General features: G+C 41.1%; 1 protein-coding gene across 1 annotated transcript; it reads right to left on the reverse strand.

Moving 5' to 3' along the window:
- Positions 1-2391: 2391 nt before the first annotated feature.
- Positions 2392-10353, reverse strand: LOC117265507 (uncharacterized). Its single transcript, XM_078172018.1, has 2 exons — positions 8760-10353; positions 2392-5800 (listed from the first exon to the last, which is right to left on the reverse strand). The coding sequence occupies exons 1-2, from the start codon at positions 8776-8778 to the stop codon at positions 4305-4307; spliced, it is 1515 nt and encodes a 504-aa protein (XP_078028144.1). The 5' UTR covers positions 8779-10353; the 3' UTR covers positions 2392-4304.
- Positions 10354-24310: the final 13957 nt, after the last annotated feature.

Genomic DNA, 24310 nt, shown 5'->3' on the forward strand with positions numbered 1-24310 from the left:
GGTCTTTCCTGAGGCTGAAACTTACAGAGAGAATACATAAACCTGTCATATCACTGCTTTACTTATAAATCGCCTATACTTTCTCGGGAGGCTCAGATATATCAACATCTGCAGAACTATGTTGCAGATGTTTTAGTAGCCAGCGTCATCTTCTACGTTGTAGTGTGCTAGGACAGCAGGGTGAGGGCAGCTGATGCTAACAGGCTCTATAAGCTCATCAGGAAAGCTGGTTCTGTCCTAGTAGTGGAACAGGAGTCTGTAGAGGAGGTGTCAGACAGGAGGATGCTGACATGTATGTATTTTGTGTTGCTGTAACTTCAGGATAAATAAAGATTTCTTGCATTGAATTGGATTGAGCTAAACTGAATTGAATTGTGCAATTTTTCATGCAAGATACTGACTCTAATGTGAACTGTCATGTGGCTAAACTAACAATGTTGATCTTTAGTCAGCGTATAAGGAGAAGGGGCAGCCTTTACTGGCCTGTGGAATCACAAATATAGGATTTGGTTTCCTAGGACCATAGTAGAAGACACAGTATGTTTAGTGGAACTGGATCACAGAGACATCCTTATGACTCAAAAATCTCTTGCATCCCACCATTTTATTTATTAAGATATTTGAGATAACCTTCAAATAAAATGTGAAATGATTTAGAGCAGAGGTAGATCTTTTTCTGAAAGATAACACATCTTCAATTTAATCAGTTTACACAGAGAGGTTATATTGCAGTGGGCCCCTGGTACAGACATGTAAGAATGCAATAATCTTAAGCATAGTGTACACTACAAAACATTACAGATAACTATCAAAAGGAAAAACTGGCTGGTGGGTTACACCCAGAACCCTCTTGGCTGTGAGGTGGCAGTGCTAACACAGTGCTGCCCCAGCTTCAATATAAAGTATAAAACAGGAGTTGGATTTTGTAGGTGAACTGTTACAGTTTTGTTGGTTTTAGAGCCTTATCTGGCAGGAAAGATTTCAAGCTCTATAGGGGTTTTCACACCGCTGCACGCTATCTCGCTGCCTCCAGTCATTTCAATGAGGCAGCTGTCGCCTGGCTTTAGCCAGTCAACTAGTGTGAATCACTGAAGCAGAGAGAAGACAAGATGGAGGAACTGATAATGATGACGTCTAAACACCCAGCATTATGGCGCCAGCAACTTGTAAGGACAACCAGCAGAAAAACTGGGCCTTGAATAACATTTCCAGCAAACTTGAGATGACCAGGAAATTGGTAATTAAATCTTTGGTAATTTTAGTGACTTCTGTTGTCTTGCAACAGTATGCAGCTACAAACTAGCTTGCACTTCTTCCAGTGTTCACCTGAGCCCCTGCCTGGTCAAAAGTGGGTGGAATTTAGCTTTAAAGGACCAGTCAGAATGTTACTCTGTTTTTTTTTTCTTATGGTTAAAAATCTTATTAAAAAATCAAAACCTTCAGTGTGTTTGTGCATGTCTCAATACTTTATGACATCCCTACTCTCTCTGTGGCATTCAGCCCCAAGCCCACTGGTTCCCAGTGAAGATGTAAATAAATAAATAAAAAAATAAAGTTTCATCTTTAAAAAAAGGCTTATTTTTTGGATGAATCCACATGATGTGCTCTACTTTTCAAAAGCATGGTGTATATGGGATTAAGTCATCACAGTGTATGAAATACAGTGTGTGTGTGTGTGTGTGTGTGTGTGTGTGTGTGTGTGTCTGTGTGTTCATGGTAATGACGGAACATGTCACCCAGTGCAACAGTGACTACATTTTTACACACAAAATATTCTATTTTTTGCCCATATTCTGAAAAAGGTAATATTCCTACTAAGGTGTTTACGTAGCTGATAAAAAAAAAAGAATATTCCAATAAAACTCCTGTATATCACCCTGCATACTCAGATTAATTGTTTTTTTAACATGTTGTTGATGTATCACTTCTTAAAACAGAAAAGTGGAACAGCTAGAGCTGCTTGTCATTTTGCTTCTTTGCATCATAATATGACTTTTTCAAAGTTTCCGCTGCAGGACTTGTTGGATTGAGCAAATACACCTTCCATCTTTCAATTCTTCAACCACCTTCTTGAAATGTGCAAAATCTAAGAGCTCCTAAAAGATGTTCCAGATTTCCCGCAAGAGCTTGAGGATGTAACTGCTGAGGATGAGGATGCACTTTCTGCCCTCAAAGTGATGCAATGCTTGACCGGACAGTCCCACAGGCATGTGCTGTATACAGTACATGACTAAATAATGCTATTAAAATCTATTAAAATATTTCCATACTCCACTTTCTAAGAAAAAATCTAAAATTGAAAATAATGGCCTAATTTGGAATATCTAAACAGAATATGCTGTTCACGCCACTTGCATCATATTCAGAAAATTGATATATTCACAATAATAGTCAAGTCAAATCAACTTTAGTTATGTAACACTTTAAACACAGAGTTGACCCAAAGTGCTCTTATAGCACACACAGAGAAAAGTGTACAACTGAAGGAGAAACAAGAGAATCTGAGTGATAATAGCAACAAAATAATAATAACAACAATGATAACATGTCATTACCAGGATTATTGCACCAATAGCAAAAAACTGCATCAGTGTTGTTTTTATACTGTCACCACACTGTGACAGTAACAGCAATAATGACAATCACATTATGCACAATTAAAGGGTAGTGAGTACAAGTGTGTTTTATATTGACTCTTGAAAATCTCAGTGGTGGGGGAGAATCAGATGGTGGGAGAAAGAGAATTCCAGACTTTGGGGGGAGTGACAAAGAAAGTCTTGTACCTGTAATACTTAGTCCTGGATCTCAGGACTGCCTTTTGGACTTTCTGAAGACAGGAGAAAGAAGAGTGAGTAATGCCAACATATAGACTTAGACTAGACTTAGACTTACTTTATTCGTCCCAGAGGGAAATTTGTTTCCACTAACTGTACATTTACAGAGATCGATCACAAATATCACAGGTACAGACATATAACAGACATCACAAACATCACATTCATTCACAGAGGTGGACACTTTGAGTCAATGGGATCTCTTGGAAGCGGTGTGTGTGATGTGTGTCAGTTTGGCCCGATTGGTGACAGAAAGCATGGTGAAGAAACAATGAATGATGCTTTGGTACAGAAGTAGCAGTAGATGGGGGGCGACATAGAGTCCTTTGAGTTTTCGGATAGCTGACAGTCTTTGTTGGCTCCTTTTTTGTATGTCTCTGGTGTGCTGATCGAAATTGAGTTTATTGTCCAGAATTATTCCCAGGTATATAATGAGTTGCAGTAATCAAAGCAGAGGAGGATATGAAGGCGTGAATGACTTTCTCTAGGTTAGAAGTACAGAGAATTGATCTGAGTTTGGAGATGGTGTGCAGCGGCATGAAACTTAATTTTACTACTTGGTTGATTTGTTTGTCAAACTTCAATTCTGAATCAAATATAACAAATATAATTTTTAACATGTGGGTTAACAAAGGGGGCCAATGGGCCAAGATAAGGAGAAATAATGCTGGTCAAGTGATGTGGGCCAAATACAATAAGTTAAGTTTTACTCTCATTGAGCTGGAGAAAACTGGAATCTTTGCAGGGTTTGATGTCATGAAGACAGTTCCCAAGTTCAGTTAGTTTGTTGATGTTGTTTGGCTCTAAGGGAAGGTAGATCTGCGTGTCATGCACATAACAGTGAAAACACATGTTATGTATTTGAATAATGTGGCCTAACGAAAGTAAAAAAAAAAATAGAGAAGAGGACTGGACCAAGTATGGACCCTTGGGGTGCACCACAGTAGATGGGGGCCAAGGAAGAAAATGAGTTGCTGACATAGACAAAGAAGGATCTTTTGGATAAATATGAAGGGAACCAGTTTAAAGCAGGATCAGAGATGCCCACCTATTCCTTAACTCTGTGAATGAGAGTAGAGTAACCCACACTGTCAAAGGCTACAATTAGATCTAGGAGCAAGAGGATGGAGCAATTACCTGAGTTAGCAGCTAGAAGGGGGTCATTAGTTATTCTTAGTAAGGCTGATAGGGCACTATTAGTGTGCATGTAAACATACCCAATGTGACTCGCTGATGCATTTTTCATAGTCATCATTTGGCATAGAGGAAGAATATATTATACTTGTTATTATAATACCTTCACTGCTGGTTTGGCTCTACACATGGGATTTGTTAATTGTAGGGAAAAATATGGAATATAACTACACTTATCCTTTCAATTAACTCAAAACAGGTAACTAGTACAAATGACACACTGGTAACTCCTAGTGCTTTGACAACATGTTTGACAGTCGCCTTATGGTTGTTGTGTTAAAAGGGATTGGTCATAGCAAAGATATAGGCAACAGGCAGCTGCAGTCCAATGTTAACAATATGCCATTTTCCCACCCCTAATGCTCCTATGACCAACCCTGCTATTGTTCCCAAAGTTCCTAGCCATGAGGACCACCTTCCAGCCAAGGCTGCAGCTGCACCCGCAGACACCCCCGCTGCCCCCACCACCCCCAGCAGTGCCCCAGCTTTCCCCCCTTCTCCCAGAACCGGGCCTAAAACCTCCAACCCCACAAGTAAACCCCCCGCAACTGAAGCCGCCCCTGCTATAACTTTCACCTCTCCAGCTGCTCGCCTCACCAGCGGACCCCCCACTGTAGCCCCTAAACCCAGCTCAAATAATTTTGCCACAAAGACAGCTGCATTCAAAGCTTCCAGAGAGGACTGGTAGTTCATACGAGCACTGATGTTTTCTGTGGACTGACTCTGTCCTGCTGCTTGCATCTTCATGGCAGTTGTTACAACCACCTGCCCGGCATGTAGGGTGAGTATGGCAATGACAAATGTAGCAAGCATTGCCATGCAACCTATCAACATCCAGAACTTAAAGTCAGAAGATTTCATAAGCAAATAGGCTATGACTACAACCAAAGCCAGAAGCACTATAAATACAGATTGGTGGCCTCCGTAACCAAACACCCCGAACCCTGATGTTACTATGGCGACCACTGTCATTGGAATCCCAGAGAAAGCCAAGAAATCCACGTATTTGATCACCACCGTGGTGATCCAGTCTTGGATTGTTCTTTGCTCCATCTCTGCCTCTTCACTCTCTATCTTCCTCCTTTCTATCTCCTCTCTCTGCCTTCGCTCACTGGCCCATGTCGTCTTATTCTCCATCCCACCGGTGCTGCCTCCCTTCTCCAGCGTCAGTATCGTCTGCTCTATCTGCTCAGCTGCTCTCTGCCTGTGCTGCAACTCTGTAATCTCCATCTGTTTCCTGTCCCTGTCCCAGACGGTAGATCCCAGAGTGCAACAGGCCTCTCCCTGCTTCCAGAGGAATTTAAATACAAAGTGCAGGGGCGGTTTGAGCATGGTGAATATGCTCAGCACCCACAAGAGGCCCACCATGCCATAGGCCCTCACAATCCATTCAATAGTAATCCCAAGCGTGGCTCCACTGAGAGTGGTCCCAAAGGCCCCAGCGAGTGCTGCTGATGCCCACATACCAGCAGAGTCTGTGTGGGAGGCACCGCAGCTTCTCATGGCCACAAATACTGAAGCTACCACTGCTGCCAAAATCACACCAGCTACGACTGAGGTCATCACAGTGGTCAAAGCTGTGGCTCCAAGAAGGGTCCCCAGCCCGAGAGCACCCACTGTCCTGACTTCCTCCATCACTGGTTTCAGTGGACCTGCAGAAGTCATGACTGACAGGATCTTGTCCACTGGATCCTCTGTGGCTCCTAGTATGGAACCTCCCACTGCTCCCAGTGCAAACCCCACAGCTGCCTCTGTTAAAGGACTCCAAGCTCCTGAAACAAGACAAGAACAAAACTGTCAGCCACTGATGGGGCGGCTGTGGCTTAGACGTAGAGCAGGTCGTCCACCAATCAAAAGATCAGTGGTTCAATCCCCAGCTCCTCCAGTCTGCATGTCAAAGTATCCTTGAGCAAGATACTGAACCCCAAATTGCTCCCAATGGCTGTTCCATCAGTGTGTGAGTGGGTGAATGTGACTTGTAGTGTATAAAGCACTTTGAGTGGTCAGATGACTAGAAAGGCGCTATACAAATGCAGGTCCATTCCATGATTGATGGATATGTTAATTACTTGTTAAGTGTTGTGTCCTGATTAATAGCAGATCATGTACTTAATTACTGCAATATACTGTTTATTGATTTTATTGATTTCTATGATTGTCTTTCGCTTAGTGAAGTGAAGGACAATTAAGGTCCCGCACACATGCCGTGTTTTTTGTGCCCTCAATTCCACTGTTTTTAATATAAACACGTACAAGGCACTCAAAAGCAAGAACAGTGCCTTAGAAATGTGCAAGCGTTCCCAAGCGCCTGTTTTTCAAGGCCAGACAGCTGCGCCCTGGGATAAACACAGCAGCATGCACCGCATGTCATGTGTCTTGTCATGTCACTACAAAAAACATTATAGAAGGATGCTGGGGGTCAACACAGCTGGGTCATGTCGTACTGTGCATTGTCATGTTCAGTGTGTTTCCATCAATATAACAACGTACAACATATCTCGTTCTGCTTTTGCATCCTAAGGCTGCCTGAAGTTCAGCGGGGATAAGAGAGCAACACAGGCACACAGTCCGGTTCTTATGCATAACTCTCTCTCTGATGCTGCTGTAGCTGACGGGCGCACCAGGAACCGGCAGGTTGGTCTTCCAGCTCCAGTGTCTTAATCAGCACTCGTCAAAATGACTTAATCGCATGCCCTTCTGTTTGTTGTGCCAACCTCAACATTTGTTTTTTGTTTTTCATATCACAGGCCCACAAATATTGAGCCATATCTCATAATTATAAGACTTTGATCCTCTGCCTGACCCGCCCTGTATCCAAGGCTACTCATTTATTTTAAAAGGTCTAGGCTATTTAATCGCTTTGTATCATTTTTTTTTCACTTTAATACAAAGTGGTAACCACTGTATGTGAATACATTAATGGGTCAGGACTGTACAGCACTGGATTTGAAATTAAATGTAATAAACTGGAGCTTCTGTGCTTTGATTATCTGCTGTGAAACAACATGACCCTCATCCATTTAAAATCAACATTAGTTCTTCTGAGGTAATTTTGATCAAAGTAATGCAAAAGTAGTGTAATGAGTAACTTATTACTTTACACATAGTGGAATGTTGTGAAGTAACATATTACTTTCAAATGAAGGTAACAAGTAATATGTAATATATTACATTTTGAGAGTAATTTGCCCAACACCCGCCCTTGACCCGGCCCTTTTTTGTATAGTTGCTCTTCTGGGCCATATTCACAAAGCCTCCTAGAACAAAGAGTGACTCCTAGTGACAAAAAGAAAATACTTATTATTGTGACGTTTTTTAGAATGTCCCCTTTAAGTTAAGATTAGGTCCTTGTACAAATAAAATTTATCTACAGAGCACCCTAGACCTTAAAAGAGCTCCTGAGGTGAAAACTGTTAGGAGCAGAGAGGAGGACTTTTAAAAGACTTAAAAGTTTCTCAAGCAGAGAAGAAAATGGTGAAATCACAAAGAGGTCAGAGAAATATCCTCGAAACACTGGATGACAGTGAGTAAATGAAATGCCACAGATTAGATCGTGCAGGGATAATATGTGTGGTTGATATAGGGATACGCACATATTTCCCACCTAATCCTAAAATGCCAGAAATAAAAATGATCAAAATACTAAGATATTTGGAAAACTGGAGAAATGCACCACTAATGATTTGGGTCTGTGAAATCCTTCCATCAGCAGAGTGATCACACTAACACTAACAATGCATGCTTTAACTTTCACAGTTAGCAGTTCATTTCATTTCCACTGGATGTCCACACCTTGCAGGCTCACAAAGGGGTGTGTCTATGACAACCAATCACATCTATTAAAAGAATGCATCACACCTAGCGGCAGGGTCAACCACACCTCCTCACTATGGTGAAAGTTTCTGTCTCTTCCTTGTTCAGAGTTGCTCTGAGAGTCTTCCTAAATCACTCCTAAGCTAAGACTCTTTACTAAAAGTATTTAGGCTAAGTTAGGAGCTCTCTGAGAGTGTTCTTAGAATGTTAGTGAATACAGCCACTGGTCTACATGATTTTTCTAAGATTATTTTTTGGCATTTTGCCTTTATTGGATAGGAAAGGGGGAGAGAGAGGGTATGACATGCAGCAAAGGGCTACAAGGACATGGCCTTTGTATATGAGGGGCCCGCTCTACCAGGTGAGCTAGTGGGTGCCCTGGGTTGACATGATTAAACATGAAATGTGAAACCTTTCAATGACTGGACAAATGTTTAACAGAATAGCAGATTCCTATATTTTCACTCATATTTACCTCTGAAAGACTCAAATGACTTTCTGTTGAGCTTTGTAAGTAAGTAAAGTCGCCCTTGTTAGGTGTGACGAGCCTGCAATCAGAGACTCTGAACTAACTGGTTAATCAGGTTTACCCAGCAGAGACAGCATACTACAGTGATTCCTATCTGCTCTCACTCTGCATGTGATTCCAACACATATGATTTTAAACCACGACCGTGGTAGTAAAAGTAGAAAAAAAGGTCTAAATTGTAAGCCCTCCAAAGTCATTACAAAGGACTTGTATGCTAAGCATGTAGAAAATAAAATAACTCAAAGAATAATTACAAGAGAAGCACATTTACACTACTAATTGTGTTTTTGAAGCACAGTTTGCACAAGCAAAGGAAGCAAACATGAATGCAATGCAATAATATAAAAAAAATGAAATGAATGAATGAATGAATGAAAATGCAGATTTACCCAGTTTAGTCGGTGCCATGTTGTTCTGCGATGGGCAGTAGACTGAAGAATCCTCTTCCCCAGGAGTTATGTCAGGCTTTCTTCAGACCTGAGTCCTAAGTGAGTTGACAGCACTCCTGTGAGTCATAAGATGTGGTTGAAAGTGCTTCTTTTTTCCCTGTTTATGTGACAGCAGCCACTACAGGACACACCCACTACCGGTTCGTTCTTTTTGCATCCATCCTCCAGATGATCCTGTCCTTATCTCCATGACTTCTACACTATGCTGCTATCCAGTGTCACATGTGAGGCAGCATTCCTGTACCAAAGTCATCTGTCATCTATCATGGTTTCTTTTCATCCTGCTGTCAAGATGGCACCACCGATGGCTGCCTCAGCATGATGGTGCGCATTGTTTTGTCTTGTTCTGTTAGTTAATTCAGTGTTTTGCTGTCATACCTGGAGCTCTTTCAATCAGGGAAACAACTCCAGTGGACTTATCCCACTTTTCTCACCTTGTCCATGGAATTATTAGACATTCTCATTAAAGGTGCTCTCATCCTTTTCCATGCAGTGAAACACAGAAGGATAGGGAAATGTGCCAGTGCGCTTATGTGTATGTCTCTGCAGCAGTGCCGTATACAGACAATTCACAGGGCAGGTGCTAAAGTGGAAGATGGGGGCATCCCTTCCACATAATTAAAAAAAACAACAACAGTGCACATAACGTGAACTCTTGCGGGAGGTTTCTATCCACCAGCACCAGAGGGTGTTTTGAGGTTGAGGCCTCAGTACATACAGTACATTTGTGCACAGTAATGAGCAGGGGAATGTCTGTCTAGCTCACTTATGAGGTGTCTAAATATCTATACTAAATACACCTAGCACCTGCTACACATTCACATTTACTGTCTACAGTTATCATTTATTTATAACAGGCAACAACATAGAAAACAATGTCACACTGTGCACACCTTAAAGCTTTATGGAGTAATAAAAAAAACATCACAATCAACTAATCTTTTCACAAAACTGAAAAACACTGTTTTCTGAATAAATAAAACAACAAACCAACCTATGTTCAGCTTGTAGACTAGTGGTTACTAGAATGAGAATAAATGTAGCTTGTTTACAATATTATACTGGTCATCTTATTCAGTTCATAATGTGTTCTCCTACAAGACCACTAGATGGCAGTATTAGAACATAAATGGCAGCCTGTTGAATTTTGAACAGATGGGGGGAAAAGAAAGAATCTAGTGTTCTACAAGCCATTTATGTGGATCTGGTTTCAGTCCTTTTACTTGTTTTATAAGACTCCTCACCTAAAGGCCTCCACATGCAAAACAGATGACTTGGTAGACAATTATCTTTTGATTTATATGGAATTTACATGGTGTCATCATGGTCATTTACAGCAACATGACATATAATTAGTGTGTTCTCCAGCACCACATTGTGGACACAGGAAGTGGTATAAATTGTAGAATAGGTCATTTCAGCGCCCTCGCTCTTGAAGGATATACCATCTCACTCCTGCATGCTGTTTCTAACTGCCACAGAAATGAAAAGCCGCATCAGCCAGCAACCTACCAGTATCCCTGCCGCTCACAGTGGTGCCAGGGCCCGATCGTTGCTTCTTGCAGCTTTAATTTACATCATGACTATTTTGTAAAAAAAAAAAAAAAAAGAGTCTATTTTAACTTCTGCCCTTTAATGAACAGACTGTTCGTATCACCATTTTCCTAAGAAATTTGTATGTAGGTTAATAGAGACCAAATGAAAACACTGTTGTTCACATGCAGATTTAAACGTCGACTGTCTGTGGTTAGTCCCAGTGGCTACTCTTGACGGCTAACTGCCAACGCTGGTTCTTTTCGAAAGTAATTTGCCTTCAGTTTAGCAAATACTGATTTATTTTTTAACAAATATTTAACTAATGTTAACTTAGCATTTTCTAAAATGTCTTTGCGGAGCTCTGGGACCTGTTGCACTGTCCGTGTCTGTAACGACTAACAACCAGTCTAAGCTAAATTTTTGTCTTCAGCAACTGTGTTGAACATGTAACCAGAACAAAAAGGGATTGTTCCTGTTGCCAAAGGTACCATGAGTAGATAAATAAAAGACACAAGAGTTTCACCAGACATAGCCAAAAAGTATTAAATCAGAATCTGCAGAAGAGAATGACACGTAGACTGACAGGACCGTCACTCAATGTCAGTACATGATATCCCTGACTTTCCCCATCTGACTTCATTCTCAACCTACATTAGAAAATTGCTCATTATAAAATAAATTCAGCAACATACCTGGAAATATGTATTTAGTCATTAGGGCTGAGAATTTGTTATTGATTTACCATACTTTGTATCATATACAAAATATGAATGCCAAAAGTTTATTCTTTTACTTGTACTTTATATTACTATTACTGAAGTCTGCTGCTAAATTCAGCATCATGGTTCACTCAGAATACAGTTCTTAATAAATCAGAAGTTAAAAAAACATGTAAACTGGGTTGTTAATGCAGACAAGCGGAGGATTAGCTGGGAAACATCACATTCATTCACTTTACATGGAGCTACAGTTAATACTGAATTGTTGCCGAACATGTTAGTATCTCTTAATAAGTCACCAGGAATCAGAAATCACCTTTAAGAGGACCAGATGTTTACCTTAAGCCAGCTCAGGCCATGTTAAAAGTAACAATATTTTAACAGAGCATGGCAAGCTAATTGCTAGCGTGCTCAGTTGAAAAGAAAAAAAAATGCTTTGAGATGGCTGGCAGAGATGGCAGAGGGATGATCACATAATTCTCTTTGACCTATAACAGGTGATGTGTTCCATCATGTTTTGTTTCCCAACTGCTCTTGGAAAGAAGAATAGAGTTTTCTAAACAAACTGTTTGGAAATTGCCGGTTTCGGTTCAACACAGGAAGTTGTGCACATAATTCATGCAAGGTATCATGGGGGCTAGGAATAAGGTGGATAGGATGTAGAATTGTGGCTATCAGAACAGCCAAGTGGAGCTGGAGTGGAGCAGGGAGCAGGGCACCATTTGAACCTGGGCCTAGTACACTTGAACCACTGATAGGAGCACAGATACTTGAACAGCTTGAATTCAGTTGTTACAAAACCCAAAACCAGTGAAGTTGGCACGTTGTGTAAACCGTAAATAAAAACAGAATACAATGATTTGCAAATCCTTTTCAACCTATATTCAATTGAATACACTGCAAAGACAAGTTACTTAATGTTCGAACAGGTAAACTTTGTAATTTTTTGCAAATATTAGCTCATTTGGAATTTGATGCCTGCAACATGTTTCAAAAAAGCTGGCACAAGTGGCAAAAAAGACTGAGAAAGTTGAGGAATGCTCATCAAACACTTATTTGGAACATCCCACAGGTGAACGGGCTAATTGGGAACAGGTGGGTGCCATGATTAGGTATAAAAGCAGCTTCCCTGAAATGCTCAGTCATTCACAAACAAGGATGGGGCGAGGGTCACCACTCAGTGAACAAATGCGTGAGCTGATTGTCGAACAGTTTAAGAACAACATTCCTCAACGAATCTGGAGAAATCACTGCACGTAAGCAACAAAGCTGAAAACCAACATTGAATGCCCGTGACCTTCGATCCCTCAGGCGGTACTGCATCAAAAACCGACATCAGTGTGTAAAGGACATCACCACATGGGCTCAGGAACACTTCAGAAAACCACTGTCAGTAACTACAGTTCGTCGCTACATCTGCAAGTGCAAGTTAAAACTCTACAATGCAAAGCGAAAGCCATTCATCAACAGCACCCATAAACGCCGCCGGCTTTGCTGGGCCCGAGCTCATCTAAGATGGACTGATGCAAAGTGGAAAAGTGTTCTGTGGTCTGACGAGTCCACATTTCAAATTGTTTTTGGAAACTGTGGACGTCGTGTCCTCCGGACCAAAGAGGAAAAGAACCATCCGGACTGTTATAGGCACAAAGTTCAAAAGCCAGCATCTGTGATGGTATGGGGGTGTATTAGTGCCCAAGGCATGGGCAACTTACACATATGTGAAGGCACCATTAATGCTGAAAGGTACATACAGGTTTTGGAGCAACATATGTTGCCATCCAAGCAACGTCTTTTTCATGGACGCCCCTGCTTATTTCAGCAAGACAATGCCAAGCCACATTCTGCACGTGTTACAACAGCATGGCTCCATAGTAAAAGAGTGCGGGTACTAGACTGGCCTGCCTGTAGTCCAGACCTGTCTCCCATTGAAAATGTGTGGCGCATTATGAAGCGTAAAATACGACAACGGAGACCCCGGACTGTTGAACAACTTAAGCTGTACATCAAGCAAGAATGGGAAAGAGTTCCACCTGAAAAGCTTCAAAAATTGGTCTCCTCAGTTCCCAAACGTTTACTGAGTGTCGTTAAAAGGAAAGGCGATGTAACACAGTGGTAAAAAGGCCCCTGTGCCAACTTTTTTGCAATGTGTTGCTGCCTTTAAATTCTAAGTTAATGATTATTTGCAAAAAAAAAATAAAGTTTCTCAGTTTGAACATTAAACATCTTGTCTTTGCAGTGTATTCAATTGAATATAAGTTGAAAAGGATTTGCAAATCATTGTATTCTGTTTTTATCTACGATTTACATAACGTGCCAACTTCACTGGTTTTGGGTTTTGTACATGAAATCATAAATATGATCTCAGTAAAATTAATAGCTGTCAGTTTCTCAAATATAGTAGTAATAAACACATAAATATTAATGTTGGGATGAAGCAGGGTCATCATTCAGTATTCTTGTGGCTTGAGGGTAGAAGCTGTTTCTGAGCCTCTTAGTGCTGCCTGGTGTAACCGGTACCTTCTCCCCTCAGCACGGTGAAAAGTCAGTTATCCGGGTGGGATTTGGGAACTTAAATGATTCTACTGGCCTAATTTTTGCAGCATCTGGTGTAAATAGCACCTATGGTGAGTTCAGCTGAATGAACCATACTTTGCAGGGCCTTTCGTTCCTGCCTGGTACCGTTTCAGTACCAGGCAGTGATGCTCCCCGTCAGGACGCTCTCTGTCAGAACAATTTCTAGCAAACCCTCCTAGATTCCAATTTTTTTTTTCCCCCGAGTTACTCTAACGCCTAACCTGACCTGGCATCTCAGGAGCCCTTCATTGAAGGCAGGTGTCAGTCCAAAAATTGCTGCAACAACTTATGAGACTTAGCGTAGGAATGGTCCGCACATACTACAGTTGTTGGGAATTATAATAATAGGCCTCACCAAGGGGCACCATTAATGTAGGAACAATATTTAATATTTAAACTATTTGTTGTGATGTAGGCTTTAATTATGTTAAATAATGTGACTTAATTTTCATTAAATCACCTTGTGGGGCACCATTCCCAAAAAGGGAAAAATGAAAGCCAGTTAAAGATATCAGTCTCATAAAGTTCACTAAACTATCAATTTGGAATTTTCGATTAATAATTAAATTAAAAACCATAACCAAAATTAATAAAAAAAAACCTGAAGGATCTCGGACTTCTTGACATAGCAGAGGTTGACTTTTCATTCACTCTTGTGCAACATTAAACAGACAGCAGATATGATTCTATAAAAATATATTTATTCACAAAGTTTAATAACTTTTGATGTCTTTTTACTCGATTACAAGCCACTCTGCAACAGTTACTATACTAGGTGTTTATCAGATAGTGCTGTAGCAAAATTTAAGGAAATGATTCCATCGGCTTTAAATTTAATACCATGTCCCTCTGTAACAGAGGTTTCCAGTACTGACTTTAAAGGGATAGTGCACTGAAAAATGAAAATTCAGCCATTATCTACTCACCCATATGCCGACGGAGGCCCTGGTGAAGTTTTAGAGTCCTCACATCCCTTGCAGAGATCGGCGGGTGGAGCGGCTAGCACACCTAATGGTAGACGGCGTCCCAGACTAACGTCCAAGAACACAAAATTGAATCCACAGAGTACCTCCATACTGCTCATCCACAGTGATCCAAGTGTGCTGCAGCTGCAACATAAAAAGTTGTTTCGAAAAACGTCATATGAACTCTGTTTTTAGCCTCACTGTAGCCTATAGCTCTGACTGCTTCTCTGTGCACGCGCTCAGGGTGATCGGTGATGCACGGTCTCTGAAGAGCAGCAGTCTCGTCAGTACTGATGTCCAGATTCTCAAGTGCAGGCATCGCCAATTCCCAGTCTGAGCAGCAAAGACTTTCCTCAACCGTTGGCATTGCTTTGCATTTGAAACAACTACACCACCAGGTTTCCAGTGCTCGACTCCGGTAGTCTGCGGCTGGCTGAGGGTTAGGCTAATGAGCTGAGAAATGAGAGAAATATGTCTCAACAAAGAAATGCTGTTCCTCCTCAGTTTCAAAGTCTTCAGACATGTTGGGCTGTCCTTTGCTAAAAGACCGTAGTGCAAATTATCTTTTAGCTCTGTGGTTACGTTGTCTCTCCCTGTGGTGCGGTATATTCTTAAGATGATAAAAACCTATCTTTGTTACATTTTTTATGTGTGGAATAAAACTAAGCTCAGAGTCAAAAATGACGCCCAGGTTCTTTACACATTGTAAAGGTTTAAAATCTTGTAGTTTTGGTAAAAGTTTCTCTCTCTTGCCTTCAGGACCAATAATTAAAACCTCTGTTTTGTCCTGGTTGAGCTGTAGGAAATTCACTGCCATCCATGACTTGATATCTAAAATACAGTTTAAAAGTGTATCAGTTGGCCCTGTGTCATCAGGAGACACGGCGATGTACAGCTGTGTGTCATCTGCGTAACTGTGGAAGCTGATGCCGTGCCTCCTGATGACGTCCCCAGGGGGAAGCATATATAGATTAAAATGAAGTGGACCTAAAATTGACCCTTGGGGCACCCCACACCTAATTTCATGCGTTCTGGCGGAACATGTATCCATACTTAAAAAGAAACAACAATCTGTGAGATAAGAGCTGAACCAGTTAAAAACAGTACCAGAGAGGCCCACCAGGTTTCTGAGTCTGTTTAATAAAATGTGGTGATCTACTGTATCAAAGGCTGTATTAAAGGATTCACAAAAAGTTTTTGTGAATCTGCATTCAACCTGATATCATTTAAAATCTTTAAAAGGGCTGTCTCAGTACTGTGGTTCATCCTAAAACCAGACTGATATTTCTCTAAAATATGTTACTTTTTAAAAAATAATTTACTTGGTACAACAAGAATCAACAAGACAACAAGAATAGCCACATATGGTAAAACAAATTAATGAATGTTCTTTTAAACCTATTAGTAATATTGGTAGACTAATTTAGACTTAATAGGCTGTCACCTTCATTACAAGGCTCAAATATGTTTTCAAATATGTTTAATGGCTCCAAAAAGATTTTTTCCCCCTCTTTTGGCCAAAAATGGCTGTTTTTATAGCAAAGGTTTCCGACCCCTGGTCTAGTGCAATCCCAAAGTGCATTTTTATGTTTTTAATAACTTCCATCTGTCTCAAGCAATATGTCATTCTTGGATACTTGAAAGTATGCCCTCAAGAGCTTGCTGCCTTGCTATTAATTTGCACAAGTAATGCAAGATGGAACAAAATTTCTTTTAGTTGCACCAGAGATACTGGATAAACCGAGATCAAAATTAAATAGTAATCCATTATTATAATATATTTGTTATATAATTGTAACTGTATGTATTAAACATATTTCACAATTTTAAATCAGCTGACCAGCTATGCACCCACTGAAATAGTGTAGTTTTCAATTAAAATCCATTAACATAATGTTTTTAATGTTTTTTTCTATATGTATTCCAGTAAGTGATAAATAAATTACAAAAATGTAAGTTTTACATAATTTTGATATTAGTTGATGCAGCCTGCGCAGTGCAGCAATAGATTTTTAAGTAGTACTCTAACTTACTTTCTTAAATTTAAATGTCTATTAATATATTAAATAAATGAAAACAATTGTGTTCAAAAACCTTTTACAAATATTCGTTTAATTACACAGGTTCCAGGAATTCCATGACCCTGGACTTATGCCTCACACTCATAGTTGGAGGGAACGCTGCTGTGATCCTAAAGATAGTTGGTTCATTACCAATATAATTTTGTTGTATTTTTCTTTATGGTTTGGTTGAGGGAAAAAAGAAAGGTGACTTACCGTATCAGAGTGTGCAATATCACTTATTTACCGCTTGCCGCCGCTGGTCATATTGCTACTGACACACAATAAAACTTATGTGCAGCATGCATATCAGTCTGCTCCTCTCACTCAGGAGAAACTGGACACAAATAACCACCCCGTGTGTATTGATACCTAACGTCAATGGCGCCACCAGGGGGGTCCGACTACCCATAACTCCAACCTGCTAATCTGACCATGCAGGTCTACAACGAGTTTTATCGTTTAAGTCCCATAATGTCGACTGCCCATTAATCTGACCATTTTAATGCCATTATTCCGACCATCAGATTTCATACCCAGTAGTCCAACCGTCCGTTAGTCCAACTACAACACTTCCAACATAAAGCAGTCTGTGCATTTCTCCCTCACTGCGCCGGCACTGACTGTGAGGACAGTTGCGTTTATCTCATCGACGGGAAATCACATCCATCTGCTATATGGGACGTACATGCCCTTATTTGGATAACACATCCTGGTATTCCCCACACATAAAGCCTATTGACAGCATAGACGTCGGAACTAGGGGTGCGGCCGCACCCCCTCCCATCCGCCCCCCGCACCCCATCAGCCTCCCTACCCACTGCATTACGCTTTAAAAAATAAAGAATCTGAATTTAAACTCAGTTTGTCTGACTTACATTTATCTCTTTCATATCATGAATGCATAGATCTATGCTTTTGATGTGATATGCAGCCTGTCAGGCCCTGGACCTGCTGCGCTCAGAGGTGGATCGGCGTTTTGATCAGGAGGGACTCCGCGTAGCTGCAGGGTGAGAGCAGGCAGTTCTTGAGGCAGCTCAGGGGAAATGAGTGAATGTGGGTTCCCCGGAACTGACCCCCTTTCCACAAGAGCGGCTAATAGAGCTTAGATCGGGCCCAAAAAATCCAGCCCAACCCGGCCCAAGCCCGTGCATGTTATGTCCTTATTTTTCAATAAGCTGGCTGTTATAATTAAGAGTATTAAACCACAATTCTTGTTATTTGAATGACAGAAATATAGGATCTTAATGAATGGCGCAACACGGAAACATGATTATGTAATAAAACAGGTGTTTATTTTAGGATCCAGGTGGTGAAGGGCTGTGCGTGCACAATGTTCCAACAGGGGACAGCCCTCCATTCCGAAATTGATTTTCAAGTCCATATCGAGATTCCTGCATCAAACACTGCCGCCTGCTCTCTGTCCGCGCTCGCACAATTCTGAATTTCGTTGTACTTCAAAAGCTTGAAATGAACGTTCAACTCATTGTTTTTAATTGAAAATATCACTGTCTTCACTTCTTATGTATAATTTCTCTAGCAGCAAACACATTTAAAGGAGACGCTAGTCAAGTCTTTTTACACACTCTGTCCGTGGTGCTGAAATTCCCGCTCCTGCTGACAGCAGACTGGGGGAGGAAAAAAAAAAGACATTTCTTTGCTCTGTGCTTTCAGAAAATAGTCCCACTGTGTTTGCCAGGGCATATCAGGCTGTGTGATTGTCCACAAAGATTGGTTTAACGCATTGGAGCAAGTTCATACAATTTCAGACATTTAACATGATAAACTAATTTCAATTCAACATGGTCATTTGCTTAGAGGATTCAGCTGAAGCATAATGAGTGTTATATGTCATTAAGATGAAGTATTTGCTTGTTTTGTGGTTAATTATGCACATGATCCGTTTGACCCCATCATGCGGTCCGTCCGTCCCTGCAGACAGGGGCAAAAAGATCAATGCGCAGCCTCCGTTTGCTTTGCATCCGTCTCGTTCATTCAAACTTTGTAAACACGGTTGGGATTTGTAGGGGACATATGTATGCTGCTCACTATAAAATGTGTTTACTATAAATAAATGCATCTCTGTGCAGAGAGGGAAATATTAAAAAGTGATCCATTCATTCTGGCTCGGGCCCGCAGCCTGGGTCGGGCCGGGCTCGGGCTCGGGCAGAGAATCTAAGGTCTAGCGGCTAAGCCTTGAGCTGGACATACTGAGGGATGTGTGTAGGGGATGAGAAGTTAGCACCATCCAGGATGTTGTGTCCATTCTGCAAACCTTGCAGCCCCAAACCCGCTCCATGTTGTCGGAGGTGGAGAAGCTCATCAAGCTCTGTCTGGCCCTGCCCATATCTGTCGCGGCATCCGAGCGCTCTTTCTCAGCCTTGCGCAGGCTGAAAACCTGGCTGCGCAACACCATGACGCAGGAGAGACTTTTGGCCATTATGAATTAGGCTTTACACGATCAGGATTTTAAGGGCCGATCACCAATCACCGATCAGATAGTTTAAAAAAATTGATCACCGATCACCGATCCGATCACGTGAGAAAGCAAATGTGTCTATTTAAATAACTTGTTTACCCGTATTTATACAGTTTACTGAGTATCATAAAAAGGATTTTTGTTGACATTTTTTGTCCTGAACTGACTGAGATGAAAAGGTTAAACATCAATAACCTCTAATGGGCATTCAAGTTTAATCAGGACAAACCAAAATAATTTGAGACACAAATAATGGGCACAACAACTTAACTTATTGTAATTAAATTACTTTAATGTAATTAAATTACTTTTCAAGTATACTGCAAATAAAGGGCAGTAATCTGTCTCAAACATTCATATAACTCTATGAAATTATTTACAGTCACAGTGCAAATGAAGGCAGTAATGTTTCCTCAAAACGTATAACTCCAATTAACAGCCACAGTAGTGCAAATGAAGGCAGTAATGCTCCCTCAAAATGTATAACTCCAATTAACAGCCACAGTAGTGCAAATGAAGGCAGTAATGGTCCCTCAAAACATTCATATATATATGATTCCAATTAACAGTAACAGTAGTGCAAATGAAGGCAGTAATGCTCCCTCAAAACGTTCATAAATGGCACTCAGGTGAACAGAAAATATGGCAAGGCACCCAGGCCACATATATTTCCAACAAATAAAATAAATAAAATGTCTGTATAGGAGCACTTAAATAAAATAAATAAAACAAGTAGCAGCCGAGTATATGTACTAAATAAAATGTAAACAATGCTCCCCCTCCCAGGCAAAACAAACATTATTTTAAATTCAGAAAAGGAGGTTTAAACTTGCTGCTATATTACTTAGGCTACATAAATGCCTATGCCTATTTATGCATCAATGGCAGATTCTTTCTAACAAAGAGGAGCATCTCAACTTTCTTGGCTGAAAGCCTGCTTCTTCGATCATCCAGGATGTTGGATGCAGCACTGAACAGGCGCTCACTGTCCACACTTGTGCAGGGTGCTGACAGGTAAGCTCTTGCAGCAATGGTGAGGGCAGAAAAGCGATCCTGATTGGCTCTCCAGTAAGCCAGTGGGTCAGCATCTCGAGAGATGACAGGTTGGCTCTGACAGGTAGAGATTCAACTGAGACATTGCTGTAGTGGCCTGCTGTGGCCTTTCTTCTTGCATGATCTCATCCAACATCGATGACAAGGAACCAGGTTGTGGCATCTTCTCAGCTGGCTCATCTGTGTTGTTGTCTCCAGGTTCTTGTCCTTCATCAGGGCCCGTCTGTGTAGCCAGCAGATCTAACAGCAGCCCCCGTGTGTGTGCCTTCAGCTCTGCAGAAAAGCATCGATCCTTGTACCTTTATTAAAACAAAAATAATAAATAAAATATCACATTAATTTAACTGGGCATTTGTTCTAACCAAATGGTCCATTAGTTACATTGACACTGAGGATTTTTCTGTGTAAAACTGTAAAACTGTGTAAAAGCCAAATATGTAAGATAGAACAGATATTATTCAATTAACAGAACATATGTTTGCTGTTCTAAATGTGAGTGTTAGGCTAATAAATAACATTGTTTTATTAAGTCAACTTAAGTATATTTTGCAGATTATTTTAGGCTAAATGTTTTTCCTCACCTTGGTTCTAATAGAGTAGCCAAAGTGTTGAGAGGCTCGTTTTCAATCCCATCAAATCTCCGGGTTACAGCTCTCAGCAGTTCGGCTTTTGTGGTGCCCACACCATGATCTGATGGGGAATCTCTGCTCGGGAACCGGTTAAAGGCCATCACAGATGGGATCACATCAGTGGCAGATGCAGTGGATGTGCTTATTGCCTTTGTGAGCTCCTCAAATGGTTCCAGGATTTTTAGGATGTTTTCTATCAGACCCCACTGGTTGGAATTGAAGGAAGCAGGAACTTAATGCTCGGCTCCAAAAGCAGCAAGTGCCCGTTTTTGCTGCAGCAGACTTTGGAGCATGTAATAGCTGCTGTTCCACCGGGTGGCAACGTCTTACTGGAATTTTTTGACATCTTGGCCCAGCTGCAGCTGCACGTCGTGGAACGCACAGTACGCTTGACGGGAGCGTTTGAAGTGCCCGATGATACGTCTCCCGTAGCAAGGATGTCTGACACTATGCGCTGTGCCAGCAGCCCGTCATGGACAGCCAGCTGGAGTGTGTGCGCCATGCACGGTAAGGTCGGCAGTCTTCCTTCTCGCATGGCTTTTGCCATGTTTGCGGCATTGTCTCGCAGTACGACATGAACCCTCTCTCTCGGAATCTGCCACACCTGGAGCATGTTGTTGTATTTCGTCACCAGCGCTGCAGCAGTGTGTGAGCCGCGGAATTCCTGGGCGTGTAGTACTGCTGCGCGGAGCTTGAAATCTGGGTCAATCCACTGGGCGGTTAAACTAAGCAGTGACATGGGGCTCACATCTGATGACCAAATATCAGTGGTCAAACTAATCGAGGGACTGTGTTCTCTCAGAAGGCCCTCAACGTGAGAATGAACAACCCGGTGCAGCTCGTTTAGTCCAGTATGGCCGCAGTATGAGTGCCCTGGGAGGAGATAGCGCGGATCGAAGTACGCCAGCAAGCGTTGGAATGTGGGGTTCTCAACTATATTAAATGGCAGGTCGGCCAGCACAATAAACTCCATCAGCTTTCTTGTACCCCCCTTTGCCTTCTCGCTGTCACGGCTGTACGGCTGGACACGGTCCAAAGTCGTTTGCTGTAGCCGCCTGGGTGTCTCTTTTTCCTTTTCTGCACTCCGCTTTTTGAAATCAGCATGCTCCTCCTTGTGTTCTTTCTCTAAGTGCCGAATTAAATTCGTTGTGGTAAAAGCTTTAGCAGAGTTTCCTCCATGATGTACTAAAACTTTACACAGGTTGCAGACAGCTTTTGTTGTATCGCTCTGGTTCACGGTGAAAAAATTCCATACCACCCACATGTTTGTTTACTTTGTTTGCAACCCACGTCGACGTGCCAAAGAGGGTTTTACGTGCAGCGTATTCGGGATTCTAAAAACTTTATTGTCCAGCACATAGTGACAGAGCTCAAAACATAAATGCCACAAAGACATAAAAACACATTTAAACTACTGAGATGTGTCTATTTTGCTTTGTTTGTTAAAAAAAAAAGTTTAATCGGTGTGAATGAGGGTTTTATGTTTATGTTCATTTATGTTTTGAGCTCTGTTACTATGTGACGGACGGACAATAAAGTTTTTTGAAATTTGAATCAATAGCGTCACTAGCAAACGGTGCAGTCACAGTACAGTTGAAACAGATCACAAGCCGGCTGTAACAGGAACAGTTTCAAAATGACAATGACGTCATTGATCGGATCGGTGAATGAAGACTTTAGGGCCGGTCAGAAAAATTGAAAAAAATGTGAAATATCGGCCGATCCGATCAAGCCGATCTGATCGGTGGAAAGTCTATTATGAATGCTCACCGTGACCTCATGGATGAAAGCGATGTCTCGACCCTGCTTAAAATCTTCATCAGTAGGTCAACTGAGAGAAGGTCCATTTTTGGAAATGCATGAAAGCCCTGAGTCAGGAACGCAGACTTTTCTTTTTTTTTCATTCAAGGTTACAAATAATGCTGTTATGTTCCTTAAATGGCTTGATTTAGTTATCAAAGTTTCATTTTCTTAACCATAAAGATGCCGTGTTCATCCATTCTAGTTCTCTTATAACTGCATGTTATTGTAAAATAACTTCAAATCAAATCCTTAATCACTGATAAGTGAGCGTGCTTTCCCCGCCCCTCACAACAGAAATCCTGCCCCCCCTCTCAGAAAATAGTTCCAACGTCCATGATTGACAGTGTATTGCGCTCTGGCTGCAGATGTATATTAAGCATGAATGGTTATTTGTGTCCAGTTTCTCCTGAGTGAGAGGAGCAGACTGATATGCACGCTGCAAAACACAAAACAAAACACAAGCAAGCAGAGAACTAGGCTTAACGTTGGTGTTCAAGGAGACGTCAGTCAGCATGACATGTCACTGTGATGGAAATCTCAGGCCTATCACGTTTCAGTCATTATCTCTCAAATTAATTATCTCGTTATCACGGGAAAACGGAGGAAAATTATGTTATCATGGGAAAACGGAGGAAAATTATCTCGTTATCACGGGAAAACGTAGGAATTATCTCATTATCACAAGAAAACAGAGGAAATAAAATGTATGTATGTATGACCGTTTAGGGCTTCCGTAGCTAACCATGAACAGCCTGTAAATTGTCTTCTCCTAAACCATTTTATCTAAAATTGGGAAGTTAGAGTGCTTCCAGTCCTGATTTTTTGCGAGCCAGTCTGAGTTAGATATTAGCTCAGTTAAATATGACATTGCTGCGTGATTGCTGAGTGGAGGAGGTGAAATGAAACAAAAACGTAACTTATGGTCTGTTTTTTAGGCTTTGTGATTCTGTTGAGTATACCTGTCTATAATATGTTACAGATCAGCTGATATTACATTGATAGCGAAGTGAGAGGGAAGTTTGAGGACCGGAATGAGATTTAAAACACAAGATAAGTAATTCTGATAAATGAAACATACCAGGCTAAATGGGGAATTATTCTAAATACCAAATATATTACTGTGTTATACATATGATCATGCTAAACATATATTCTATCACAGTATGAGTTATGTAATCTTGTATATTTGTAACCTGCTGTAGGAGCACTGGGTGGTGGCGGAGGAGTGATGCTGCAAGACCACTGTGTGAGAGAGGACGCTGCAGATAAGTGCTGAGTCGACCTTGGTGAGACTTAAAACTTAACAAGGTGTGTTTCAAGTAGTTCCAGAGATAAGGAATCATACTTAATATGTATTATACTGCATTTTATATTAATTATATGAGTAATTATATTGAATATAATATATGATATACAGTGTTGGGCAAGTTACTTTGAAAATGTAATACATTGCATATTACCAGTTACCGTCATTATAATATTATAATATTAATAGGCATTATAAAATAGAAGAGGGTCATGTTGTTTCATAGCGGCTAATCAAAGCACAGAGAGCTTTAATTACAGTTCATTAACTTACAAATCCAGTAGTGGGCGATTTTGCATAGTCTAATGAAGGCTCTCCTCTGGAGTGCAGATCTGACCGATTCACACATTCACATACAGTGGTTACA

The sequence above is a fragment of the Epinephelus lanceolatus genome, chromosome 10 (genome assembly GCF_041903045.1).
Source record: "Epinephelus lanceolatus isolate andai-2023 chromosome 10, ASM4190304v1, whole genome shotgun sequence".
Classification (NCBI taxonomy): Eukaryota; Metazoa; Chordata; class Actinopteri; order Perciformes; family Serranidae; genus Epinephelus; species Epinephelus lanceolatus.